This window comes from Pristiophorus japonicus, chromosome 6, assembly GCF_044704955.1.
Source record: "Pristiophorus japonicus isolate sPriJap1 chromosome 6, sPriJap1.hap1, whole genome shotgun sequence".
Classification (NCBI taxonomy): Eukaryota; Metazoa; Chordata; class Chondrichthyes; family Pristiophoridae; genus Pristiophorus; species Pristiophorus japonicus.
The window spans coordinates 9,675,617-9,702,083 of NC_091982.1; the positions used below are offsets into that span (position 1 = coordinate 9,675,617).

The following is a 26,467-nucleotide window of genomic DNA, read 5'->3' on the forward strand; positions in this document are numbered from 1 at the left end:
ATGTTTGGTGTTGCCCCCAGATCGGGGGGGCACAGTTTAATGTTTTTTGTTTACTCCCAAAAAGAGTTTCATGCACAAGGACCCCCAGGTCCCTCTGCACCGCAGCATGTTGTAATTTCTCCCCATTCAAATAATATTCCCTTTTCAAATAATATTCCCTTTACTTCCCTGCACTAACTGTCTGGTCTTCCTCTTCTGTCTGGCAGTCACCCATTTCCTCTTTGCCTGTGTACTCCTTGGCTGTGGGGTGACCACCTCCTGAAATGTGCTATCCATGTAGCTCCCATTGGAGAGTATGTTCCACTTGTGGGTCAATCCAAAACTAGGGGGCATAAATACAAGATAGTTAATGCAATAGGGAAATAAGTAAACATTTCTTTACTCAGAGAGTGGTTAGAATGTGAAAACTCGCTCCACTGGAAGAGATTGAGACAAATAGCTTAGATGCTTTAGAAAAGAAATTAGGGAATAGAAAGTTATGCTGAGATGAGGTAGCTGGAATGGGAGGAGACTCAAGAGTATAAACAGCAGCACAGACTAGTTGGGCTGAATAGTCTGTTTTTCTGTTGTATATTGTATGCAAATGCAATAATATTTGCAGCTGTCATATGATCAGATGTTATGTAATCAAACCTAAAAACCACAAAACAAAACAAAAAAAAAAATTTAAAAAAAGAGTGCAGTTAAAAGTGTCTGGAATGTCCCCCAGATCGGGGGGCACTCGATCTACTGTTTATTTTGTCTCCCCCAATAGAGTTGTAATCAAACCTCCAGAAATGGCCCCAACTCGAGTTGCCAACCCTGTGCAATCAGCAACTGCCCCATTTCTGACCTTATGATGGACGGAAGGTCATGGATGAAGCAGCTGAAGATAGTTGGGCGGAGGATGTTGCTCTGAGGAACTCTTGCAGTGATGTCCTGCGGCGGAGAAGATTAGCCTCACCAAAAAAAAAACAACCAAGCTAAGCATGTTTTTGCATTTTCATTGTTGGTTTCAAGTTGCACTTGATTTTTTTTTTTGAAATTCGTAGCCAATCGTTCCAATTCTTTGTCAAATCACAAACGCCAGAGGTCACCTTGCACACGCCAAGGATCACTCTGCGCCAATGCTCTTAGCCAAAAGGCCTAGAGCCACTGCACCGTTCCTGGAAGTACTGCAATACCAGGTTCGTGCCATGGAGGTGGATGGGTCAGGTCCCCCACACACCTCCGTGGAGGTGGATGGGTCAAGCCACCCCACCTCAAGTTGCACTTGATGCCTGGAACGTGAACAGCCACGTGCGGCACTCACCAGCAGCTCGATTCCCATTGGCTGGCGGGTACGTCCTCGTGTCGGTTGCGGCGTGAAGTAAAGCCATTCTCGATCCTTCTGTGCGCGCGATGTGCAGTGGCGTGCACAGAGGGGCTCGCGCGAAAAGGCGGGAAGCGTGAGCGGGCAGGCTGCGTGTGCACCACAGTCAGCCTTGCTGCATCGCCGACTTCAGGCTCTTCAAATCTTTTGCGTCCCAAAGTATGTCAAAAAAAAAACCCGGTTCTGTTGTATTTTTCCAGTCACTGTCTTTAAGCTATTGTTCCCATTGAATTTCATGAATTCTTACTTTTTAAATTCCCGTTCAAAAAATAAAATCTCCTGGTATCTACTGAAAATCATTCTCTGGATGTTCATCCAACTATAATGGGAAATTACATCTGTGAGGATTTGGGGGTAAGGTGAAATTCTTATGGAACAGTTTTCTTATAGTCTTAGGGCCACTTGGTGAAGAGCCATGGGACCACCAGGAGTAAGAGTTATCAATCACCCCTGGAGCTAAGGGGAGAAAAACCTTTCAAAATTAAATTTTCTCCCCTCGCCGTATGTTATTCCCCAACGGACATCAGCCACAGGTAACCTGCTAGCGCTGTTGCTATAACATGTTTCATCTTGGCTCCAACAACTTCTGGACAAGAAGATTTGTTTATGACCCTACATCGCGCTGCCTCGAAGTGCATTAATATACTAACAACATGTTATGCTAACCATAATATTGCTTTTTCTACTACTTCTTAAGTACTAGTTATAGTGATGAACATAGATGTGGTCCGAATGAGCCATTTTTGTATCTGAAGAAGGTTCAGACTCGGGAAGTAAAGTAGTGTGGTATGTTTTTTTTATCCCCACGTTGGATGGAAGTTGTCTCGCTCGATACTTTACAGGGAGAGGGCACTCAGCAAGAAACCAAATGATTGCCAGCTGATGTCCACTTTTGTAGGCAAACTTACAGAGCAGTGAGATCAAAGAAGTTATCAAGAGACTTCAGGCTAATCAGGTACCTGGACTGGACAGATAGCTCCTGACTATAAAACCCTTCTCTTGAAGTGGCACCATGCAAAGATGACTCTTCCACCATGTTTACTACCTACAGCCAAAAGCCACAGTACTTCAAAAAGTAAATTCATTGCTTTGGGGGGGTGGTGTAAGTGGGTTGATGTAAAAGGTTATATAAAAACATGTATTTTATATATGTTTTGTTTATAATATACCTCCATATGATATTCTGCGATATGCCACCAAAACCACCATCTTCTCTTGAGCATTTTCCAAACCATTGAATAATTCAGCTTTTAGGTTAAAAGAACTATTCCAAATTGGAATTCATGGTCTCGGGCATCCCTTCACGTGGCTGAATAACTTGCACATGGATGAAAATTGAAAGCGGGTATTACACCTACACATAATGATAACACACAAATATTTAAGACTTAGGCACCAAAAGCCTCCTCCTCCCTCTCGTCATCCGGCATAGATGTGGATCTGAGTTAACCCTTCTCACTGCTGGGAGACTAGGGGCTAGAATTTCCATAAAATCTGCCACCGCCGGATTGCCACCCAAAAGATCACTAAGATTATTAAATTAATGCTGGTGAAAAATTGCACAAAAAAAGGAAAAAATTCTGCCCGCCGAAAAAAATGGGTCTTACACGCAGATTCTCGGCGGAAAACGCGATCCTGCGGAAATTGGGAGTTCTTAATCAAAATGGACGGCACCCACTCAAATTTAATCTGAGGCTGTGGGTTGGGCCTAGGGAGGAGGGAAAACACAAAAAATATTTTTTCCAAAAAATCAGAAAACATTCTCAGGACCCTTTTCCATTTAATCGCTGTAAAAGAATTTTAAAAGAATTATAAAAAACACTAACTTACCATTTTTTGAAGGGCTACTTAGCTACCGCCCAGCTCCGGCTGCTTTCTCATGGGCGTTTTTTTTCTACTCACCTACGGGTCAACGCTGAGCCCAAACCTAGGCTGTAACGTTTTTTCGGTGGGGCACACCAGCGGTCCGCTCTCTAGCGGTATTTCCGAAACTGCCGGTGGATCTACTTGTGGAAGTTCTCGCTGGGTGGTTTTCTGCTGAAAACGAGCAGTACTGCTGAGAAACCCGGTGGAAATGGAGTGGAAATTCTAGCCCAAGGACTCTACCAGATAGTGTGTATCTACATTCCAAAGTTCACATGGATGAACTTCAGCAATTGTACATCCCTGTCTGGAGTAAAAATAAAACAGGGAAGGTGGCTCAACCATGGCTAACAAGGGAAATTAAGGACAGTGTTAAAGCCAAGGAAGAGGCATATAATTTGGCTAGAAAAAGCAACAAACCTGAGGACTGGGAGAAATTTAGAATTCAACAAAGGAAGACTAAGGGTTTAATTAAGAGGGGGAAAATAGAATACGAGAGGAAGCTTGCAGGGAACATAAAAGCTGACTGCAAAAGCTTCTATAAATATGTGAAGAGAAAAAGATTAGTGAAGACAAACAGGTCCCTTGCAGTCGGATTCGGGTGAACTTATAATGGGGAATAAAGAAATAGCAGACCAATTGAATAAATACTTTGGTTCTGTCTTCACGAAGGAAGACATAAATAACCTTCCGATTGTACTAGGGGACCGAGGGTCTAGTGAGAAGGAGGAACTGAAGGATATCCTTATTAGGTGGGAAATTGTGATAGGAAAACTGATGGGATTGAAGGCCGATAAATCCCCGGGGCCTGATAGTCTGCATCCCAGAGTGCTTAAGGAAGCGGCTCTAGAAATAGTGGATGCATTGGTGATCATTTTCCAACAGTCTATCGACTCTGGATCAGTTCCTATGGACTGGAGGGTAGCTAATGTAACACCACTTTTGAAAAAGAGAGGGAGAAAGAAAGCGGGTAATTATAGAGCGGTTAGCCTGACATCAGTAGTGGGGAAAATGTTGGAATCAATCATTAAGGATGAAATAGCAGCGCATTTGGATAGCAGTGACAGGATCGAACCAAGTCAGCATGGATTTATGAAAGGGAAATCATGCTTGACGAATCTTCTGGAATTTTTTGAGGATGTAACTAGCAGAGTGGACAAGGGAGAACCAGTGGATGTGTATTTGGACTTTCATAAGGCTTTTGACAAGGTCCCGCACAAGAGATTGGTGTGCAAAATCAAAGCGCATGGTATTGGGGGTAATATACTGACGTGGATAGAGAACTGGTTGGCAGACAGGAAGCAGAGAGTAGAGATAAACGGGTCCTTTTCAGAATGGCAGGCAGTGTCTAATGGAGTGCCGCAGGGCTCAGTGCTGGGATCCCAGCTCTTTACACTATACATTAATGATTTAGATGAAGAAATTGAGTGTAGCATCTCCAAGTTTGCGGATGACACTAAACTGGATGGCGGTGTGAGCTGTGAGGAGGACGCTAAGAGGCTGCACGATGAATTGGACAGGTTAGGTGAGTGGGCAAATGCATGGCAGATGCAGTATAATGTGGATAAATGTGAGGTTATCCATTTTGGGGGCAAAAACCCGAAGGCAGAATATTATCTGGATGGCGGCAGATTAGGAAAAGCGGAGGTGCAATGAGGCCTGGGTGTCATGGTTCATCAGTCACTGAAAGTGGGCATGCAGGTACAGCAGGCGGCGAAGAAGGCAAATGGTATGTTGGCCTTCATAGCTAGGGGATTTGAGTATAGGAGCAGAGAGGTCTTACTGCAGTTGTACAGGGCCTTGGTGAGGCCTCACCTGGAATATTGTGTACAGTTTCGGTCTCCTAACCTGAGGAAGGACGTTCTTGCTATTGAGGGAGTGCAGCGAAGGTTTACCAGACTGATTCTGGGGATGGCGGGACTGTCATGAGGAGAGACTGGATCAACTGGGCCTTTATTCACTGGAGTTTAGAAGGATGAGTGGGGATCTCATAGAAACGCTTAAGATTCTGACGGGACTGGACAGGTTAGATGTGGGAACAATGTTCCCGATGTTGGGGAAGTCCAGAACAAGGGGACATAGTCTTAGGATAAGGGGTAGGCCATTTAGGACTGAGATGAGGAGAAATCTCTTCACTCAGAGAGTTGTTAACCTATGGAATTCCCTGCCGCAGAGAGTTGTTGATGCCAGTTCGTTGGATATATTCAAGAGGGAGTTGGATATGGCCCTTATGGCTAAGGGGATCAAGGGGTATGGAGAGAAAGCAGGAAAGGGGTACTGAGGGAATGATCAGCCATGATCTTATTGAATGGCGGTGCAGGCTCGAAGGGCCGAATGGCCTACTCCTGCACCTATTTTCTATGTTTCTATGTAACACAGCAGTTTTGAAACCTTGATAAACGCATTTCCAGATTCCTCTGAGCAGGGATATGGTCAAGGATACATATCCTTATAACTCCAACACTGTTACTGGACTGAACAGCCCCAGGCAATTACTGCCTGGAGCAGGGCCTTCTTCCACAACTTGTGGCTGGTAATGCAAGCCCTCTCAATCTTCCACATCCTCCTTCTCAGCTTCCCAGGGAAGATCATGTGGTCCAGAAACAGGCCATAGTTATTCATGATTTGGAGGGATGCCTGCCTCCAGTTGTACAGGGCCTTGGTGAGGCCACACCTTGAATATTGTGTACAGTTTTGGTCTCCTAATCTGAGGAAGGACATTCTTGCTATTGAGGGAGTGCAGTGAAGGTTCACCAGACTGATTCCTGGGATGGCAAGACTGACATATAAAGAAAGACTGGATCGACTAGGCTTATATTCACTGGAATTTAGAAGAATGAGAGGGGATCTCATAGAAACATATAAAATTCTGACGGGATTGGACAGGTTAGATGCAGGAAGAATGTTCCCGATGTTGGGGAAGTCCAGAACCGGGGTCACAGTCTAAGGATAAGGGGTAAGCCCTTTAGGACCAAGATGAGGAGAAACTTCTTCACTCAGAGAATCGTGAACCTGTGGAATTCTCTACCACAGAAAGTTGTTGAGGTCAATTCGTTAGATATATTCAAAAGGGAGTTGGATGTGACCCTTATGGCTAAAAGGATCAAGGGGTATGGAGAGAAAGCAGAAATGGGGTACTGAAGTTGCATGATCAGCCATGATCCTATTGAATGGTGGTGCAGGCTAGAAGGGCCGAATGGCCTACTCCTGCACCTATTTTCTATGTTTCAAGATGAAAGTAGAATTGAGTTTACCAACCTGCTTGGTATAAGAGGTTACTGTGAGAATAGGTAGTTGTGGGGGAATGGGAATCCTCGATTAGGTGGTTAACCAGCTTGATTTGTAGCCTTGATCAAGAAGCTTGAATCTTGTGTTGGCAAGGTTATGACAAAATGGTTTGGGTGGAAAAAATTCTTGAAAGAGAAGGAAGACAGCTAGTCATTGGAGCCAGTGGCATACAAAAAAGTAGGATAGAAATATTGCAGAAGGGTTCAGTTCTAGATTAAACCTTGAAGTATATGTCCACAGATCCTTAAAGGTAGCAGGGCAGGTAGATAATTAGTTAAAAAGGAATATGGAATACTTTCCTTTATTAGCCGAGGCATAGAATACAAGAGCAAGGAAGTGATGCTAAGAACTGTATATGACATTAGTTAGGCCACAGCTTGAGCACTGCGTACAGTTCTGGTCACCACATTACAGGAAGGATGTGATTGCACGAGAAAGGGTGCAGAGGAGATTTACAAGGATGTTGCTAGGACTGGAAAACTTTAGCTATGAGAAAAGATTGGATAGGGTGGGGTTGTTTTCCTTGGAACAGAGAAGGCTGAGGGGAGACTTAATTGAGGTGAATAAAATTATGAGGGGCCTAGATAGGGTTGATAGGAAGGACCTATTTCCCTTAGCAAAGGGGTCAATAACCAAAGGGCATAGATTTAAAGTAGGTAGAACGATTCGAGGGGAGATGAGGAAACCTTTCTTCACCCAGAGCGTGGTAGGTTTCTGGAACTCAATGCTTGAAAGGGTGGTAGAGACAGAAACCCGTATCACAATTAAAAGATACTTGAATGTGCACTTAAAGAGCTGTGACCTACAGGGCTACAGACCTAATGCTGGATTAGACAGGGTAACTCTTTTTCGAACAGCACAGGCACGATGGGCCGAATGGTCTTCTAAGTCATAATTTTCTATGATCAATGCAAGACCTTGAGCATGTAATCACAGGTTTATTCCCAGTGCCATGCACAGAACTAAGGGGTGTGGGGTGGGGGGTGGGTAGTCAATGCTAGCAAGATGCTGTAGAAGGGAGGTTTTCAGATTCCAAGGATACTAGGAAAACCTATTGAGAACTTCTTTGAGTTGAACACTGGAAAAACCCAAAGCAATCTTATTTGAGTCCCGCAAAGAACTCTACCCTTGATTCTGACTCCCTCTCTCCAACTGGTCACATTAGCTGAACCATATGGAATGCCACATCAATTTTCTGTCTTATCCCTGAGCTGAGCTTCATGCCCCATAATGGGGTCGAAATTCTGATGTCCCGGGCCCGTACGAAGTTTCTACTGACCTGGGAAGGCATCGGAAAAGCCGATTTTCGCGCTGAAAACCGGCTTTTCCGATCTGTCAAGCTGGAGCTTGACAGATCGTAGACATCTCTGGAGCGAGGGCATTTCTTGGACAAGATTGCGGGATTTACGCATATCTTGCCCAGCAAATGTCCTCAAAAATTTTGCGCCTGATAAAAGCAGGTGCATAGCCTACTTTTACAGACGCAAGTGTTTTAAAACATACAAAAACAATAAAATTAAACTATAAACACATTTTATTGTTAAAATCCCTCCCCACTACGGTAAGTTTATTTTTAACCATAATTTAAAAAACTTTTTTAAAAATTGGGAAAATATTTTATTTTTATAAGACATAACTTTAATTTCAATTAATTTTAAATATGTGTGATCTGTTTTTATTATTATTTTGTGTGTTTGGTTTTGTTCCCCTTAAAAGCACTGAAAACTTGTAGATACACGAGTCGCAGTGCTATTAATGGGAACCTGTGAAATACTTAACTGATTGGCTGAGCAGTCACACGTGACTGCATCTTCTGCATGGGAACCCTCCGGACGGGAGCGCGCTTCACAGCGTGGGAAGAGAAGGCCTTCCCATCAGAATCCAGGCCGCCTGCTAGACCACCAGGTGGATTCGTAAAAATTCTCCAGCGAGGAGGTAATTGCCCGCGGGAAGATTGTCCGAGAGGAATTTCTGGGCCAATCTGTCCATCGCCAAGACCGCATGCTCTACAATGTTACCTGCCTTTGGCCTGATCTCACGTCCCTCTGCCACAAACTTTTTTCCATGTTTTTATTATCTCAAGACTCGGGTTCTCGCGCGCCCTCCTTGATGGCCCCCAAACTCTTATCTAGATTACTCAAGCTCCAACTTGTTCAAGCTGTAATAAAAACAGAAAATGCTTGAACTACTCAGCAGGTCAGGCAGCATCTGTAGAGAGAGAAACAGAGTTAAGGTTTCAGGTCGATGACCTTTTGTCAGAACTGGAAAAAGTTAGAGATGTTACTGGTTTTAAACAAGTACAGAGGCAGGGAAAGGGAAGAGGGGAGGAAAGAACAAAAGGGAAGGTCGGTGATAGGGTGGAAGGCAGGAGAGATTAAATGACAAAACAATTAAATGTTCAAACTGCCACTGGCTGCAACATATCCTGCTCTTAGTCTTGCACACTCATCTACTAGTTCCTGCTGCCCTTCACTGGCTTCCCGTCTCCCTAAAACCCCTTGTTTACAACTCCTTCCATGGCCTTGCCCCACCCTGCAACTTCCCACTGTCTTCGAACTCTAAACTCATATAAAAACGAAAGGCATGCATTTATATAGCGCCTTTCACGCCCACTGGACATCCCAAAGTGCTTTACAGCCATTGAAGTACTTTTGAAGTGTGCTCACTGTTGTAATGTAGGAAATGTGGCAGCCAATTTGCACACAGCAAGCTCCCACAAACAGCAATGTTATAATTGTGTATGCAATAACTGTTAGACTTAGTACTGTTTAACTCCAAGAGGTATGACCTTAGCTCTGCTTTATTAAGGCCCAAAGTGACAAATATACAAAATGGCTGGCCTTTTATACTTGGGCTGCTCACACGTGCGTGCAGCCCAGTGGCCTCCAACAGTGCCGCCATCTAGTGGCTAGTGATCCCAAAAGTACATACATGACAATACCCTCCTCTGAGATATTAACACAGTCTTTTACAAATTGAGACGGTCCGGTGTTTTACGCTCCTGGGTTGACCGTCTCAGTTCAACTCCAGCCTTGGGTGAGTGTTCAGAGTCTGTTGTGACTGGTGGCTGGGTGGCTGACCTGGTGGGAGTGGCAATGGCCATGTCAGGGATTGAAAGTCCATTTTCATTGAACATGTCAGTGATTGAAAGTCCCGATTCACTGATGACCACTGAGTTCTCTGATGACTGGGGGTAGGTTGGTTGGTCGCCGCTTGTCTCTTCCTCCAACTGTTCCGGTTCATCTGTGTGCCGCGGCTTTGTCTGATCCATATGTTTCCTGCATGTTTGCCCATTTTTGAGCTTGACAATAAATACTCTGTTGCTCTCCTTGGCCATGACAGTACCAGTGATCCACTTGGGACCTTGACCATAATTCAGAACATATACAGGATCATTTACAGAAATATCGCATGAAACAGCTGCGCGATCGTGATACCCTTACTGACTTTGTCTTCTATATTCAACATGATTATTCAAGTCAGGGTGTACAAGAGATAGCTTGGTCTTAAGACCTCGCTTCATCATTAGTTCAGCAGGCGAGACCCCGGTAAGCGTGTGTGGTCTTGTCCTGTAACTAAACAGTATGCATGACAGGCGGGTCTGCAGTGACCCTTGGGTTACTCGCTTCATACTCTGCTTTATGATTTGGACAGAACGTTCTGCTTGCCCATTGGATGCAGGTTTGAACGGTGCTGACCGTACATGTTTGATACTATTGAGTTTCATGAACTCTTGAAACTCCTGACTGGTGAAGCACGATCCGCTGTCGCTAACAACGATGTCACGCAGACCATGTGTCGCGAACATGACACTGAGATTCTTAATGGTAGCTGTGGATGTGCTGGATGACTTGATTATACACTCTATCCACTTTGAATATGCACCCACCACAACGAAAAACATCTTCCCCAGGAAGAGACCTGCAAAGTCTATGCGGATACTGGACCATGGTTTGGACGGCCACGACACAGACTCAGCGGCGATTCTGCTGGTGCTTTGCTGAGCTGCATGCAAGTGTTGCACTGATGCACACATGATTCCAGCTCAGAGTCGATTCCCGGCCACCATACATGAGACCTGGCGATGGCTTTCATCATTACAATGCCGGGATGTGTGCTATGTAGCTCACGTACAAATTTCTCTCTTCCTTTCTTGGGCATAACAGCACGATTGTCCCAAAGACAAGCCTGAAGGTACTGTGCCTCAATGCGAGTATGCGTGATAAGGTGGACGAATTAACTGTGCAGGCAGCTGTTAATGAATATGATATAATTGGCATTACGGAGACATGGCTCCAGGGAGACCAAGGCTGGGAACTCAACATCCAGGGGGATTCAACATTCAGGAAGGATAGATAGAAAGGAAAAGGAAGTGGGGTAGCGTTGCTGGTTGAAGAGGAAATTAATGCAATAGTAAGGAAGGACATTAGCTTGGATGATGTGGAATCTGTATGGGTAGAGCTGCGGAATACCAAAGGGCAGAAAACGCTAATGGGAGTTGTGTACAGACCACCAAACAGTAGTAATGAGGTTGGGGACAGCATCAAACAAAAAATTAGGGATGCATGCAATAAGGGTACAGCAGTTATCATGGGCGACTTTAATCTACATATAGATTGGGCTAACCAAACTGGTAGCAATACGGTGGAGGAGGATTTCCTGGAGTGTATTAGGGATGGTTTTCTGGACCAATATGTCGAGGAACCAACTAGAGGGCTGGCCTAGACTGGGTGATCTGTAATGAGAAAGGACTAATTAGCAATCTTGTTGTGTGAGGGCCCTTGGGAAACAGTGATCATAATATGGTAGAATTCTTTATTAAGATGGAGAGTGACACAGTTAATTCAGAGACTAGGGTCTTGAACTTAGGGAAAGGTAACTTCGATGGTATGAGACGTGAATTGGCTAGAATTGACTGGGGAATGATACTTAAAGGGTTGTCGGTGGATAGACAATGGCAGACATTTAAAGATCACATGGATGAACTTCAACAATTGTACATCCCGGTCTGGAGTAAAAATAAAACGGGGAAGGTGACTCAACCGTGGCTAACAAGGGAAATTAAGGATAGTGTAAAATCTAAGGAAGAGGCATATAAATTAGCCAGAAAAAGCACAAACCTGAGGTCTGGGAGAAATTTAGAATTCAGCAGAGGAGGACAAAGGGTTTGATTAGGAAGGGGAAGATAGAGTATGAGAGGAAGCTTGCTGGGAACATAAAAACTGACTGCAAAAGCTTCTATAGATATGTGAAGAGAAAAAGATTAGTGAAGACAAACGTAGGTCCCTTGCAGAAAGAATCAGGTGAATTTATAATGGGGAACAGAAATGACAGACCAATTGAACAAATACTTTGGTTCTGTCTTCACGAAGGAAGACACAAATAACCTTCCGGAAATACTAGGGAACAGAGGGTCTAGTGAGAAGGAGGAATTGAAGGAAATCCTTATTAGTCAGGAAATTGATGGGATTGAAGGCCGATAAATCTCCAGGGCCTGATAGTCTGCATCCCAGAGTACTTAAGGAAGTGGCCCTAGAAATAGTGGCTGCATTGGTGATCATTTTCCAGCAGTCTATCGACTCTGGATCAGTTCGTCTGGACTGGAGGGTAGCTAGTGTAACACCACTTTTTAAGAAAGGAGGGAGAGAGAAAACGGGGAATTATAGACTGGTTACCCTGACATCAGTGGTGGGGAAAATGCTGGAATCAATTATTAAAGATGAAATAGCAGCGCATTTGGAAAGCAGTGACAGGATCGATCCAATTCAGCATGGATTTATGAAAGGAAATCATGCTTGACAAATCTTCCAGAATTTTTTGAGGATGTAACTAGTAGACACCAAATAGAGAACTTTCAAAAGGCTTTTGACAAGGTCCCACACAAGAGATTGGTGTGCAAAATTAAAGCACATGGTATTGGGGGTAATGTATTGACGTGGATAGAGAACTGGTTGGCAGACAGGAAGCAGAGAGTCAGGATAAACGGGTCCTTTTCAGAATGGCAGGCAGTGACTAGTGGGGTGCCGCAGGGCTCAGTGCTGGGAGCCCAGCTATTTACAATATACATCAATGATTTAGATGAAGGAATTGAGTGTAATATCTCCAAGTTTGCAGATGACACTAAGCTGGGTGGCGGTGTGAGCTGCGAGGAGGATGCTAAGAGGCTGCAGGGTGACTTTGACAGGTTAGGTGAGTGGGCAAATGCATGGCAGATGCAGAATAATGTGGATAAATGGGAGGTTATCCACTTTGGTGGCAAAAACACGAAGGCAGAATATTATCTGAATGGCGGCAGATTAGGAAAAGGGGAGGTGCAACGAGACCTGGGTGTTATGGTACATCATTCATTGAAAGTTGGCATGCAGGTAGATCAGGTGGTGAAGAAGGCAAATGGCATGTTGGACTTCATAGCTAGGGGATTTGAGTACAGGCCCAGTTGTACAGGGCCTTGGAGAGGCTTCACCTGGAATATTGTGTTCAGTTTTGGTCTCCTAATCTGAGGAAGGACGTTCTTGCTATTGAGGGAATGCAGCGATGGTTCACCAGACTGATTCCTGGGATGGCAGGCCTGACATATGAGGAGAGACTGGATCGACTGGGCCTGTATTCACTGGAGTTTAGAAGAATGAGAGGGGATCTCATAGAAACATATAAAATACTGACGGGACTGGACAGGTTAGATGCAGGAAGAATGTTCCCGATGTTGGGGAAGTCTAGAATCAGAGGACACAGTCTAAGGATAAGGGGTAAGCCATTTAGGACCGAGATGAGGAGAAACTGCTTCACTCAGAGAGTTGTTAACCTGTGGAATTCTCTACCACAGAGAGTTGTTGATGCCAGTTCATTGTATATATTCAAGAGGGAGTTAGATATGGCCCATACAGCTAAAGGGATCAAGGGGTATGGAGAGAAAGCAGGAAAGGGGTACTGAGGTGATGGATCAGCCATGATCTTATTGAATGGTGGTGCAGGCTCAAAGGGCCGAATGGCCTACTCCTGCACCTATTTTCTATGTTTCTATGTATATAAACCGGCGGAATAGACAGTTCGTCTTTGCGAAGAATGTAAGGTTTGGTCTCCTTGCACATTTGCTTGGGTATGGCAGCAATCACCTTTGAGGATGCAACTCTTCACCAACGATTAAATCGGGTCCTGGCTGGTCCAGGTCTTAAGTTGTTGAGCCGTAACAGGGGTTCCTACACTCTCAAAAGCATCCATAACTAACACTAGGTCCGCCGGTTTTGCCGTTTCCACTTCCGGTGTGGGCAGCGGCAGATGGCTCAAAACATTGGCACAATTCTCGGTGCCAGGTCTGTAGCGAATGACATAATCCTAAGTGGATAATGTCAGTGCCTAGCTCTGGATGCGGGATGAAGCATTGGTATTGATACCTTTGTTTTCAGAGAACAGTGAAATGAGCAGCTTGTGATCTGTCTCCAGTTCAAACTGAAGAACAAACAGGTACTGATGCATCTTTTTAACCCTATACACACAGGCTAATGCTTCTTTCTCTACCATTCTGTAGGCTCTTTCCGCTTTAGACAAACTTTTTGAAACATACGCGACTGATTGAAGTTTACCCGACTCATTAGATTGTTGGAGTACGCAACCAATTCCATATGACGAAGCATCACAGGCCAATATTAAACGTTTACATGGGTTATAATGTACCAGCAGCTTGTTAGAGCAAAGCAGATTAGTGGCTTTTTCAAAAGCTCTGTCTTGAGACGCACCCCACACCCAGTTGCCGCCTTTTCTTAGCAGCATGTGCAGTGGTTCTAATAAGTTGCTCAATTTAGGTAGGAAGTTACCGAAGTAGTTGAGTAGACCCAGGAACGAACGCAGCTCAATCACATTCTGCGGCTTGGGTGCATTCTTGATGGCCTTGGTTTTCGCGTCCGTGGACCTGATGCCATCAGCAGCAATTTACCTCTCCAGGAATTCGATCTCTGGTGCCATGAAGACGTACTTTGAGCATTTCAGTCTGAGTCCCACTTTGTCCAGATGATGTAGAACCTCTTCCAGGTTGTTCAGATGTTCCTCGGAGTCACGATCTGTGATCAGGATGTCTTCTTGGAACACGACGGTTCTGGGAACGGACTTCAGTAGACTCTCCATGTTCCTCTGAAATATTGCTGCAGCCGAGCGAATTCCAAAAGGGCACCTGTGGTAAATAAACAGTCCTTTATGCGTGTTAATGCACGTAAGTCTCTTCGACGTCTCGACCAGCTCCTGTGTCATGTAGGCCGACGTCAGGTCCAGTTTGCTGAACGACTTTCCCCCCCTCCCCCCCCCCCCGGCTAGCGTTGCAAACAAGTCATCAGTCTTCGGTAACGGGTACTGATCCTGTTTTGAAACCCTGTTGATCGTAGCCTTGTAGTTCCACAGATTCTGACTGTGCCATCACTTTTCAGCACAGGAACAATGGGGCTGGCCCATTCATTAAATTCAACCGGTGATATCCCTTCACGCTGGAGTTTGTCCAGTTCGATTTCGACCTTCTCCCTCATCATATATAGAACTGCCCGAGCTTTATGATGGACGGGTCTTGCATCCGAGTCCACGTGGATCTGCACCTTGGCTCCCGTGAGGTTGCTGATGCTGGTTCGAACAGCAAGGGGAACTTGCTCAGTACTTGGGCACAGGTATCTTTCTCCGACGATAACGCCTTGATGTCGTTCCAATCGCATCTGATATTTTTAAAGCCAGTTCCTGCCGAACAGCGTTGGGCTATTACCTGGAACAATCCATAGTGGTAACTTGTGAACCGCAACGTCATATGACACTTGAATTGTGGCACTGCCAATCACCGTTATGAGTTCTTTGGTGTACGTGCGTAACTTGGCATTGACTGGACTCAGCCTGGGCCTCACAGCCTTAGTATCCCACAGCTTGTCGAATGCCCTCTGGCTCATTATCGATTGACTCGCCCCCGTGTCCAGTTCCATCGATACCGGCACCCCATTAAATTTCACGTTGATCGTTATCGGATTGCTCTTAGTTAGGAACGAGTACAGTCCATGCACTTTCTCCTCTGGTATCTTGGATTGCGTATCCAGATCTGCGCTAGTCTGACCATCATCCTCCACTTAGTGTGTCGCAACATGCTTGCTCATCTGTGGACACTTGCGCTGGAGATGCCCCACTCTCAGACAGCCTTTGCAACTATATTGCTTAAATCGGCACTGCTGGTGCCAGTGATTTCCCCCACAACGCCAACATGGAGAAATCGGATGCATTCCCACTGGCGGACTTTGGACAGCCACAGGTTTTGCGTACGCAGTCGGGTAAACTCTGCCATATGCCGCTCTGCCGTACGCTGAATCAATCATATTTACAGTACTTGTCGAGTTTCGATTTTTCACCGATATCTGCTTTAGACTTCTATCCTTCGTCATGCATGACTGAACGACCATGATGACCCTGTTCAAGTCCAACGTCTCCACTGCCAGTAGTTTACGCAGGATCACCTCGTGGTTGATGCTGATTACAAAGAAGTCCCGCAGCATGTCTGCCAACACAGCCCCAAACTTACACGGTCCCGCTAGAAGTCTCAGGTCGGCAATGAATTCCGCTGCATTTTGGCCCTATGTGTGAATGTGCGTGTAAAATCTGTATCTCGAGATGATGATGCCTTTGTCTAGATTAAGGTGGTCCTGTACCAGTGTACATAATTCTTCATACATTTTCTCTGTTGGACTTGCAGACAGGAGTAGATTCTTTATCAGACCATAAATTTTTGGACCGCAAACCGTGAGGAACACCGTCCGGCGCCGATCTGCTCCATTTTGTTGGCCACGAAGAACTGGCTCAAATGGCTCACAAAGTCTGCCCAATCTTTTCCTTCCACAAATCACTCCAGCAATCCAATTGTGCTCATTTTTGCATGCTCCCAGGTTCTGTTGCCTCGTCGCCAAATGTTGTGTATGCAATAACTGTTAGACTGAGTACTGTTTAACTCCAAGAGGTATGACCTTGGTCTGCTTTATTAAGGCCCAAAGTGAATAATATACAAAATGGCTGGCTTTTTATACATGGCCTCCAACAGTGACGACATCTACTGGCTAGTGATCCCAAAAATACATACGTGACATTAATGACCAAATAATATGTTTTAGAGATGTTGATTGAGGGATAAATATTGTCCAGAACACCAGGGATAACTCCCCTGCTCTTCATTGAACTAGTGCAATGGGATCTTTTACGTCCACGTGAGAGAGCAGATGGGGCTTCGGTTTAACGTCTCATCCAAAAGACAGCACCTCTAACAATGCAGCACTCCCTGGAGTGTCAGCCGAGAATATTATGCTCAAGTCTCTGAAGTGGGATTTGAACCCACAACCTTTTGACTGAGGCGAGTGTGCTACCAACTGAGCCACAGCTGACACTGTGTCCCTCCCAGTGTTCCTTGCTTAGTGGCAGTGCTTTGAGCCATCTTGGCCCCACCCTCAAGAACTCTTTACCTAAACCTCTTTGTTTTGCTATTTTCCTTTGTGCCATTTAAAAGCCTCCTCCAAACCTATCTCTTTGACTGTGCATTCAGCTAACTTTGCTAAATCCTCTACCATTTAGTTGTGATAAGTGTCTTGTGATTGCAGGCCACAATTTCCATTTCCTTAATGTCTTCTGGGTTAGTTACCATGACTAAGTCAAGATGTGCACCGCTTCTCATGACTTTCTTGATGTATTATGATTACAGACTCTGAACCATTGGATTCCCAATTTATGTTTGGTTGATTGTGGCAAATAATGAATATGGTCTAACTGTATGACGTAAATACACCCAAATAAGAGAGGATACTAGATGAGCTGATTGGGTTATTGTTCTTTCTTCCCCACTTTAATGTGCCTATATGTTTTTTGATTGAGAATGATATTGCTAATTAGCAGATAAATGATTTCTTGGCAGATAGTATAAACATTTTAGTGAATTGATTATTTTTATCTGATTTTTAACCATGTACATTTTAATTTTAGAAAGAAATGGATGTAAATTTGATCATCACCGAGATAAAAGGTAAACTATTTCATGTTAATAAATGTATTATTTTTCTGTATTCTGAATCCTTTTATTTTCATCTGTCAGAATAATGCCTGAGTGACATAGAATCACAGAAATTTACAGCACGGAAATAGGCCCTTTCGGCCCATCGTGCTGACAAAGAGGAAAGAATAAAATGGTTGGTCTATGATCGGGTGGAAGGCAGGAGTGATTAAATGCTGCAAATGGGAATGGCAGGATCATCAACAGCTGCCATCTGAAAAAATTGGGACGGAGATTATGGTCTGAAATTGTTGAACTTGATGTTGATTCCAGAAGGCTGCCACACTTGGAAGTTTCTATCCACAGAGTTGTCTGTCCAAGGGACTACAAAGAATCATTGATTCTACCTCCCAAGTGGAATTGGTTGAAGTGAATTGGTCCTGATGAATGCTGTCAGCAGCTGGTGCTAAGGGAGGGAGAGAGTTTGAGAAACTTTAAATGGGATCCAAAGCAGCATAAGGTTTGGCATCACCGGCATAGATAAATATGGGCATTTTTGTTTGATTACAATCCTGTGAAGCACCCTGGGATGTTTTAGTACATTAAAGGTACTATATAAATGCAAGTTGTTTTTTCAAATATGAAATATGCATTGAATGAAGTGTTGGTAGCACTCTCGCCTCGGAGTCAGAAGGTTGTTGGTTCAGTCCCACTCTAGAGACTTGAACACAAAAATTTAGGCTGACACTCCTGTGCACTACTGAGGGAGTGCTGCATTGTCGAAGGTGCCGTCTTTTGAATGAGACGTTAAACTGAGGCCCCATTTGCTCTCGGGTGGATGTAGAAGATTCCATTGCACTATTTCGAAGAAAAGCAGGGGAGTTATCCTGGCTAATATTTATTCCTCAATCAAATTCACTAAAACAAACAGATTATCTGGATGTTATCACATTGCTGTTTACAACAGTGACTACAGTTTAAAAAGTACTTCATTGGCTGTAAAGCACTTTGGGACGTTCTGAGGTTGTGAAGGGTGCTATATAAATACTTTTCTGTTTGTTTTTCTTTGAAAGGACATGCTGAAGAGCTGTTGAAAAAGCAGTCAACTGGAAATGTAGAGGAAGTGATTGACAAACTGTTTGATAAAGTTACAGCTTTGGATAAAGTAGAGAGAAACAAAACAAAAGATACTCAGGTTTGGAAAAGTACTTTTTCCAGTTTTAACTTGTAAACATTAATGGCTTCCCTTGGCATTCTTGATCAGGTATCTGGCAATTGGAAGGTCAGTCATGATACTGATACTTGGAGCGACTCCAGTGTAGCTGGGTTCTTGTTGTTCTTGAATTGACTTGTTTCCTGTTCTCATCTGTATAAATTTACAGGTTTACAGTAGTTATAATACTCAGTGTCACTGGTCACTCCCGTAAGCAGACCTTGCATCCCTTACAATCTGACGAGCACCTGTACTGCTCAATATCTATTTAAACGATAGCCAACCTGAGGATCATAACCTGAGAATCTCTGCATATATAATCTTGTGTGCACCATCACATATGTTCTCTTAACTTTTTGAAAGGCAAATTGGAAAGCTTTCTAGAGCGATAAGAACAATTGCAAATGAACAAATTATGTTAATTCATATATTTCATGGAAAATTAACCAGTTTTCCTGTGAGATATATCTACTTAGGAATAGGAGTAGGCCATTCAGCCTTTTGAGCCAGTTCTGGCATTCACTTAGATCATGGCTGATCTGTATCTTAACTCCATGGCTGTGCTGTTAATTGATTTGACATATAAGGTGAAGGTCAAAAATGTGATCTAGTCTGTTGATCAGGAATATGCTTTGTAAAGTTGAACGATGCCTTGTGTGCAGACCCTATGCTAGCTAGTCCAATTATTCCCAAGCTTTCACGGTCAACAGCAACATTAATTAGCGTCCTTTGGCATTGTGGGCAAAATACGGCCCATGGGCTGTATCCGGCCTGGAAAGTTATTCTATCTGGCCCGCTGGACGGGACAGAAATGGAAAGCGAGCCGGAGCTCAATCTGCACATTAGTCTGTCCACTTTCAATTCTTGTGGGTTAGCGACGTACCTGAACTGCAGCCAGGCAAGGCAACACAGTAATAATTCAATTTGTCAGTTCGCAAAAGCGATTCTCCCCAACTTGGTCTTAAAAGGATCCGATGCTAATGATTTCATGGGTACAAAGCTATTTCTGGTGACGTTGCCCGATAGCAGCATCTCCTGTATTTTTTGCTGGGTCTTTGTTTTTGCCTCTTGATGGAAATGTGCAACTCTGAAAGAAATGAAATCCACTTTATTCTCATTGCTTATTCAACCGCAACCAATTCCAACCATCGCTTCGTAACAAATCAGGTGCATTGCCAAGTGGAGCAAGAGCTCAGGCCTCAGAACACAGGCAGAAAAAAAATGATTTTTCACATTAAATTTATTTGACGTGTGTAGGCATACAAGGTATCAGAAGGTGAAACCTATCCCTCTTTTTGTTTTCCTTTTTTTTAAAAAGTAAAGGTATTTTCTCCCCTTCCACTTTTGGTCTTTAGGGTCTATACTATTTGTTCAAGTTATAAAGCAAATTATTTGCAAATAATCCACCTGCACATCAAAGAGCAATAATTCCTCATCAAACTGATGTGGTAACTTGGTCAAAAAGAATGCAGATTTACATTTAGCGAGGTCAAATTAAGAGCCTATTTATACAATAAATAAACCCATCCCCTTAAGTGAACACTGCTCCACAGTTAAACTTATCCCAGTTCAAACCTTTTATTTACCCCACTTCCCAAAAAACAAATATGCTCACTCATTCTCTCTCTTTTTCACTTTCACTCTAGCACACAAGGAGAAGTCTTCATGCTTAGGGTGTTTTGTTATAACAGAGGAGCCCTTGATAAAGTCAGCTCATGCAAAGACAGAAAAATTGTAAAAAGGAGAGAATTTAAAAAAAACTACCTGATCTGAGGAATTGTACACCAAAACATTACATATTTTGCAATGGTAACAGGAACTTAAAAAAAGTGATCAAGTAAAATTTAAATGGGATCATGTACTCCAGACAAATCTAGTTTTGCCATTCGGTAACTGGTTGGTATTGCTGCTAGACTTCAAAATAGGAGTCGAAGACTCTCTGCAAATAATTTGGGAAAGTAAAAATCTCTTCCAGTGGCAGGAGCTGGTGAATGGCCTGCACGTGACCATGCGATTGATGTGTGGCCGTGCACCTTAGGGGGAAGATTGGTGTGTGGCCCTCGACAGCTCACTAAAGCTTGTTAAGTGGCCCTCTGGACCAAATAATTGCCCACCCCTGTCCTTAGGAGATGTTAATGAGATCTTTGCAAATTGCTTTTAACTTCGCTCCAGATTTAACATTTGCAGCACCGGATTGCCGGGGCTCAGGGAAACTGACCAGGGAAACGGAGGTTAGTTTGAGGAGTAGTTTAGGTGGGTATTTAAACATGTCATTGTCCCATCTGAATAAAAGCTCACTTATTGCAGTTGGTATCTCCGTTCCCTCTGGCAAAAAGTTCCCTCTGGCAAACATTTGGCAGAGAGTATTTGTGTGGATACAGCTTTTTCCAAAATTGCAGACTTTCAGAATGGGTTTGATGTGTTTGACAGCACATCGGAAGAGAAAGACCATCACAATTCACGGCAGCAATGACGTGCTGTGGTGGGATCAGTACGTGCACAGGAGGGAAATCCACAGCAGAGGAGCTGAGATCACAGGAGGCACTCCCCCCATCACATGGTTTAAAGCTAGAGGCTGAGCTTCCTTGACCTCTTGGAAGAGCAGTGCTTCTGCAGGCTGAGGTTGTCACGTCAGCTGGTGGCAGACATCTGCAGCCTCGAAAAGAAAGACCTGTTCCCTGCTGGACCTGGCACTGCCAGTGGCTGTGAAAGTGACCACAGCCCTCAACTTTTTTGCCTCTGGATCCTTCCAGAGCACTACCGGAGAGATATCCAAGATCTCCCAGTCGCCTGCACATAAGTGCATAAGGCAGGTCACTGATGGATTGATTGCTAGTGCCGGATATTCATCCATCATTGCACAGCTTATGAGGTTCATGCAGGTCTGCGCCAGATTTCCTGGGAGCCGTCATGATGCATTCATACTGCGGCAGTCCTTTTTGTTCCAGGCAGAATACTTAAGGGTTCGCTCGTAGGAGGTAAGGGTATCCCCTTCAAACTTGGTCCACGACACCCCGTGAGGCACCCCATTAATGCAGGGTGTGTCATAGAGCAAGCCATCAGAATGTTGAGGTAGCGCTTCAGGTGTCTAGGTAGATCTGGAAGTGACCTTCAGTACTCGCCAGCGAGAATCTCTGGAATAATAGTGGTGTGCTGCGTCCTGCACAACATTGCACAGCAGCGAGGATTGCAGGTGGAAGAGGATGAAGAGGCTCATTACTCACCTTCGGATGTGGAGGAGGATGAAGATGGTGCACCATCGCCAGACCAGCCGCTTACATTGCTGCCAGGAATGCCCTAATATTGCAACAGTTCACCTGATGTGAAACATAACAAATGAAATCCTGCGGCCCGCTCACACCACCAGGAAATTTAACATAACATTTTGACAAACACCCTTGGTGAATTACAATTTATTGAACTTGCGCTGCCTACTGCTACAACGTGGTGCATCCTGTGTGGCTTCAGCAGATGTAAAGGCAGGCTGCACAGATCCCAGCCCTGACTGCTTAGATGTTTTTGGCCTACGCCATCTGGGTTTTGCAGCCTCAGGGCACCGCCAAAGATTGCTCCACCTACACCTGTGCAGGTGCAGACTTTGCCATCGGGAGATGAGGCAGCATGTCTGATACTGGCTAAGCGATGTGGGAGCGCTTTAAATGGAGTTCCCACTTCCATGTCCTCGTTTGCGATGGTCTCCAGGGCCAGTGCCATATCACTCCCACTCTGTTGCAGGTCAGCTTGATGGAGAATAAATCATTGTTTAAAAAAAAAATGTACAGGGCTAGACTTTCCATTAGTTTTGCATCGCTACCGCCCACTTAACGTTCATTTTAAGGCTGAGATGAGGTATACCGCCCAGATATCGCCCATTTTGCAAAAAAATAGAAACTAACGCCCATTTATCGCTCACTTATCGCCCAGCGTTACTTTTGGCATTTAGTTACCGCTGAGAATTAATAATACCGCCCGCCCATTTTTTTTTGCCGTAAAGGTCAGAATAGCCGAAACTAACGCCCATAATATCGCCGAGCGTTACTTTCGGCATCTCGCCCATATATTGTCCTCGCCGAAAAAAAAAAGCTGAAAAAAAGTTGCTCTCACCCAACCTTAACCCAGCGGTATGGATGCCATTTTGTAAATCAAAGGACTTTTCATATAAACGGCTGCTTCAACTTCTGGGAAGTTTTGATGTAATATGGAGTTATTTTAAGGTGATTTGAAAATCTGAACAAACATCTTAATCATACTGTGGACGATTTGAATTTATTTGAGGTGTTTTGGTAGGTAAAGTTACTGTTTAAAAACAATAGGTATAATACTGATTGTTATTGTAATGAGTCCTGTAATTTCTCAGCCTGTCTTGATGACTACGCACATGCTGCAGACTAGAGATGGCAGAAAGTATATTGAAGAACATTATGTGCTCAATCAAAGAGGTGGCAGACTGAGGAGGAGGATGAGAATTTGCACCCGATGCATTTACAGGGAGAAGTGGTCTTACCTGAACGTATCCGATAACACGTGCCTTAGGAGACTGCGCTTCCGGAAAGAAGTCATCAGTGAGATATGCCAGCTCATTAGCGGAGATCTGCAGCCTACGCAGCACCATCAGGACCTCACTGTCCGTTGAGGTCAAGGTAACTGCAGCACTTTCCTTCTATGCATCGGGTTCCTTTCAGGCCTCAGCTAGCGACATTTGTGCTATGTCTCAGCATGCCACACATTGCTGCATTTGACAGGTGACTGAAGCGCTTTACACAGACAGGATGGACTTTTATCAGCTTCCCTATGACCAGGGAGGCACAGACTGAGAGGGCTCTGGTACTCTCCAGAATAGCAAACTTCCCCAAGGTGCAGGGAGCAATAGATTGTACACACATCACCATGCGGGCACTTTTTCAGGATGCAGAGGTTTTTTGGAACCGAAAGGGATTCCACTCCCTGAATGTGCAACTCGTTGTCGACCACAAGCAAATTATAATGACAGTAAATGCAAAATTTCCGGGCAGCATCCATGATGCTCACATCCTGTGTGAGAGCACTGTATCTGACATGTTTACCAGTCAGCCACAAGGTCAATGCTGGATGCTTGGTAAGAAAGGATATGGCCTTGCCAGAGAGAAGCCGAGAAGCGATACAACGAGAGCCACATATCCACATGCAATATCGTCGAGAAGACCATTGGAGTGCTTAAGCAGCGCTTTAGATGCCCGGAATACTCAGGAGGCGAGTTACAATACCACCCTGAGCAGGTAGCTCAATTTGTGGTGCTGTGCTGCATGCTCCACAACTTGGCTATCAGGAGGGGACAAGAATTGCCAGAAGGGACTGCCGGTCCACCTCAGGAGAGAGAGGAAGAGGAGGACGAGGAGGTGGACGATGACCTCAGAGCAGACAATCAGGCTGAGGATGAAACCATGCCCCTGCCCCCATGTAAACCGCAGGAAAGGGCCCGTGATGGCTACATAGCTGCAAGACTCTTACGTTAGCAGCTCATAAATGAGCGCTTTGCTTGAAATAACGTTGGTGGTATTTACAAAGCTGCAAGACTGCTGTGTCTGAAGCTCCTACATGAATGGTGTGCATTACCTTGGTGATAGTTAAAGTTGAAGTTGATTCAAGTTATGTTGAATTATCCCCTTTCATGTTAAGGAATCACCAGTGTTTAACGTTACAGCTATCTGAGAAAATGCGCAACAATGTTATGTTAAATAAAAAAAATGTAACTGCAAATGTAACGCCCCTATTTAAAAAAGGAGGCAGACAAAAAGCAGGAAACTATGGACCAGTTAGCCTAACATCTGCGGTTGGGAAGATGTTGGAGTCCATTATTAAAGAAGCAGTAACAGGACATTTGGAAAAGCAAAATTCAGTCAGGCAGAGTCAGCATGGATTTATGAAGGGGATGTCATGTTTGACAAATTTGCTGGAATTCTTTGAGGATGTAACGAACAGGGTGGATAAAGGGGAACCAGTCGATGTGATGTATTTGGACTTCCAGAAGGCATTTGACAATGTGCCAAATAAAAGTTTACTGCACAAGGTAAAAGTTCACGGGGTTGGGGGTAATATATTAGCATGGATAGAGGATTGGCTAACTAACAGAGAACAGAGAGTCGGGATAAATGGTTCATTCTCTGGTTGGCAACCAGTAACTCGTGGGGTGCTGCAAGGATCAGTGCTGGGACCCCAACTATTTACAATCTATATTAACGACTTGGAAGAAGGGACTGAATGTAACGTAGCCAAGTTTGCTGACTGTACAAAGATGGGAGGAAAAGCAATGTGTGAGGAGGACACAAAAAAATCTGCAAAAGGACATAACAGGCTGTGAGTGGGCAAATATTTGGCAGATGGAGTATAATGTTGGAAAGTGTGAGGTCATGCACTTTGGCAGAAAAAAATCAAAGAACAAGTTATTATTTAAATGGAGAAAAATTGCAAAGTGCCGCAGTACAGCGGGACCTGGGGGTACTTGTGCATGAAACACAAAAAGATAGTATGCAGGTACAGCAAGTGATCAGGAAGGCCAATGGTATCTTGGCCTTTATTGCAAAGGGGATGGAGTATAAAAGCAGGGATGTCTTACTACAGCTATATAAGGTATTGGCGAGGCCACATCTGGAATACTGCTTGCAGTTTTGGTTTCCATATTTATGAAAGGATATACTTGCTTTGGAGGCAGTTCAGAGAAGGTTCACTAGGTTGATTCCGGGGATGAGGGGTTTGACATGAGGAAAGGTTGAGTACGTTGGGCCTCTACTCATTGGAATTCAGAAGAATGAGAGGTGATCTTATCGAAATGTATACGATTATGAGGGGGCTTGACAAGGATGCAGAGAGGATGTTTCCACTGATGGGGGAGACTAGAACTAGTGGGCACGATCTTGGAATAAGGGATCGCCCATTTAAAACAGAGATGAGGAGAAATTTCTTCTCTGAGGGTTGTAAATCTGTGGAATTTGATGTCTGAGAGCTGTGGAAGCTGGGACATTGAATAAATTTAAGACAGAAATAGTTTCTTAAACGATAAGGGGTTATGGGGAGCAGGCGAGGAAGTGGAGCTGAATCCATGATCAGATCAGCCATGATCTTATTGAATGACGGAGCAGGCTCGAGGGGCTGTATGGCCTACTCCTGTTCCTATTTCTTATTTGTATAAATTCATAATTATAACTCTAAAAACACCCACCCCACACCAGAACAAATTTATAATATTGATATCATTTATTACGTTTTTAACATTTCCAATAAGACTACTAACACAAATAAAACAAATGCAAATAAACAAGGTACCACCCTCCCCCCTTCCCACAAACCTCCCAACAATTTTTCACTCGCAACAAAAGCAAGATCAGTACTGTCACCACTCCAACTCCTACTTTCCTTTTCCCCCCCTGCATCTTCTCCTCCACCTCTTCCCCTTCCCCTCCCGACTCCAAGCCGCCTTGCCGCAATGCTCCTCAGGCGCTGCCTCATTGAGGGGGATGACGGTAGATCTGCTGGTTGGCCAGATGCTGGATCCTCCGAGCCAGAAGCAAGAGCTTCCTCCTGGCGCGCACGTGTCCTTGGCAATGGGGGTGCGGCACCTTGGGGTTCAGTGCCGCATTCCGGGAACACTGGTAGCCCTCTGGCACCAATGTTCTTGGCTATCACCTCCGGGGCCACCGCCGCGGCATGTTCTCCGTATTGTGGCCAGCTGTTGGATTATGCCCCCCATTGTCTGGAGGATCTGCTGACCTATGTCAACACTCCTCCTGGACAA

The 26,467-nt window shown here is 44.5% G+C and overlaps 1 protein-coding gene across 10 annotated transcripts in view; it reads left to right on the top strand.

Moving 5' to 3' along the window:
• The first annotated feature begins 1,374 nt into the window (after positions 1–1,374).
• Positions 1,375–26,467, top strand: part of tex11 (testis expressed 11) — a 454,209-nt gene continuing 429,116 nt past the window's right edge. For 8 of the 10 annotated variants that reach the window (XR_011593569.1, XR_011593571.1, XR_011593570.1 and 5 more), the window contains exons 1-3: positions 1,375–1,705; positions 17,480–17,519; positions 18,560–18,681. Coding sequence is in view for 7 of the 10 variants with exons in the window: in XM_070882608.1 (XP_070738709.1) it covers positions 1,676–1,705; positions 17,480–17,519; positions 18,560–18,681 (192 nt within the window). In the remaining 3 variants the exon portion in view is untranslated. The other 2 variants (XM_070882607.1, XM_070882604.1) reach the window with 2 other exon arrangements.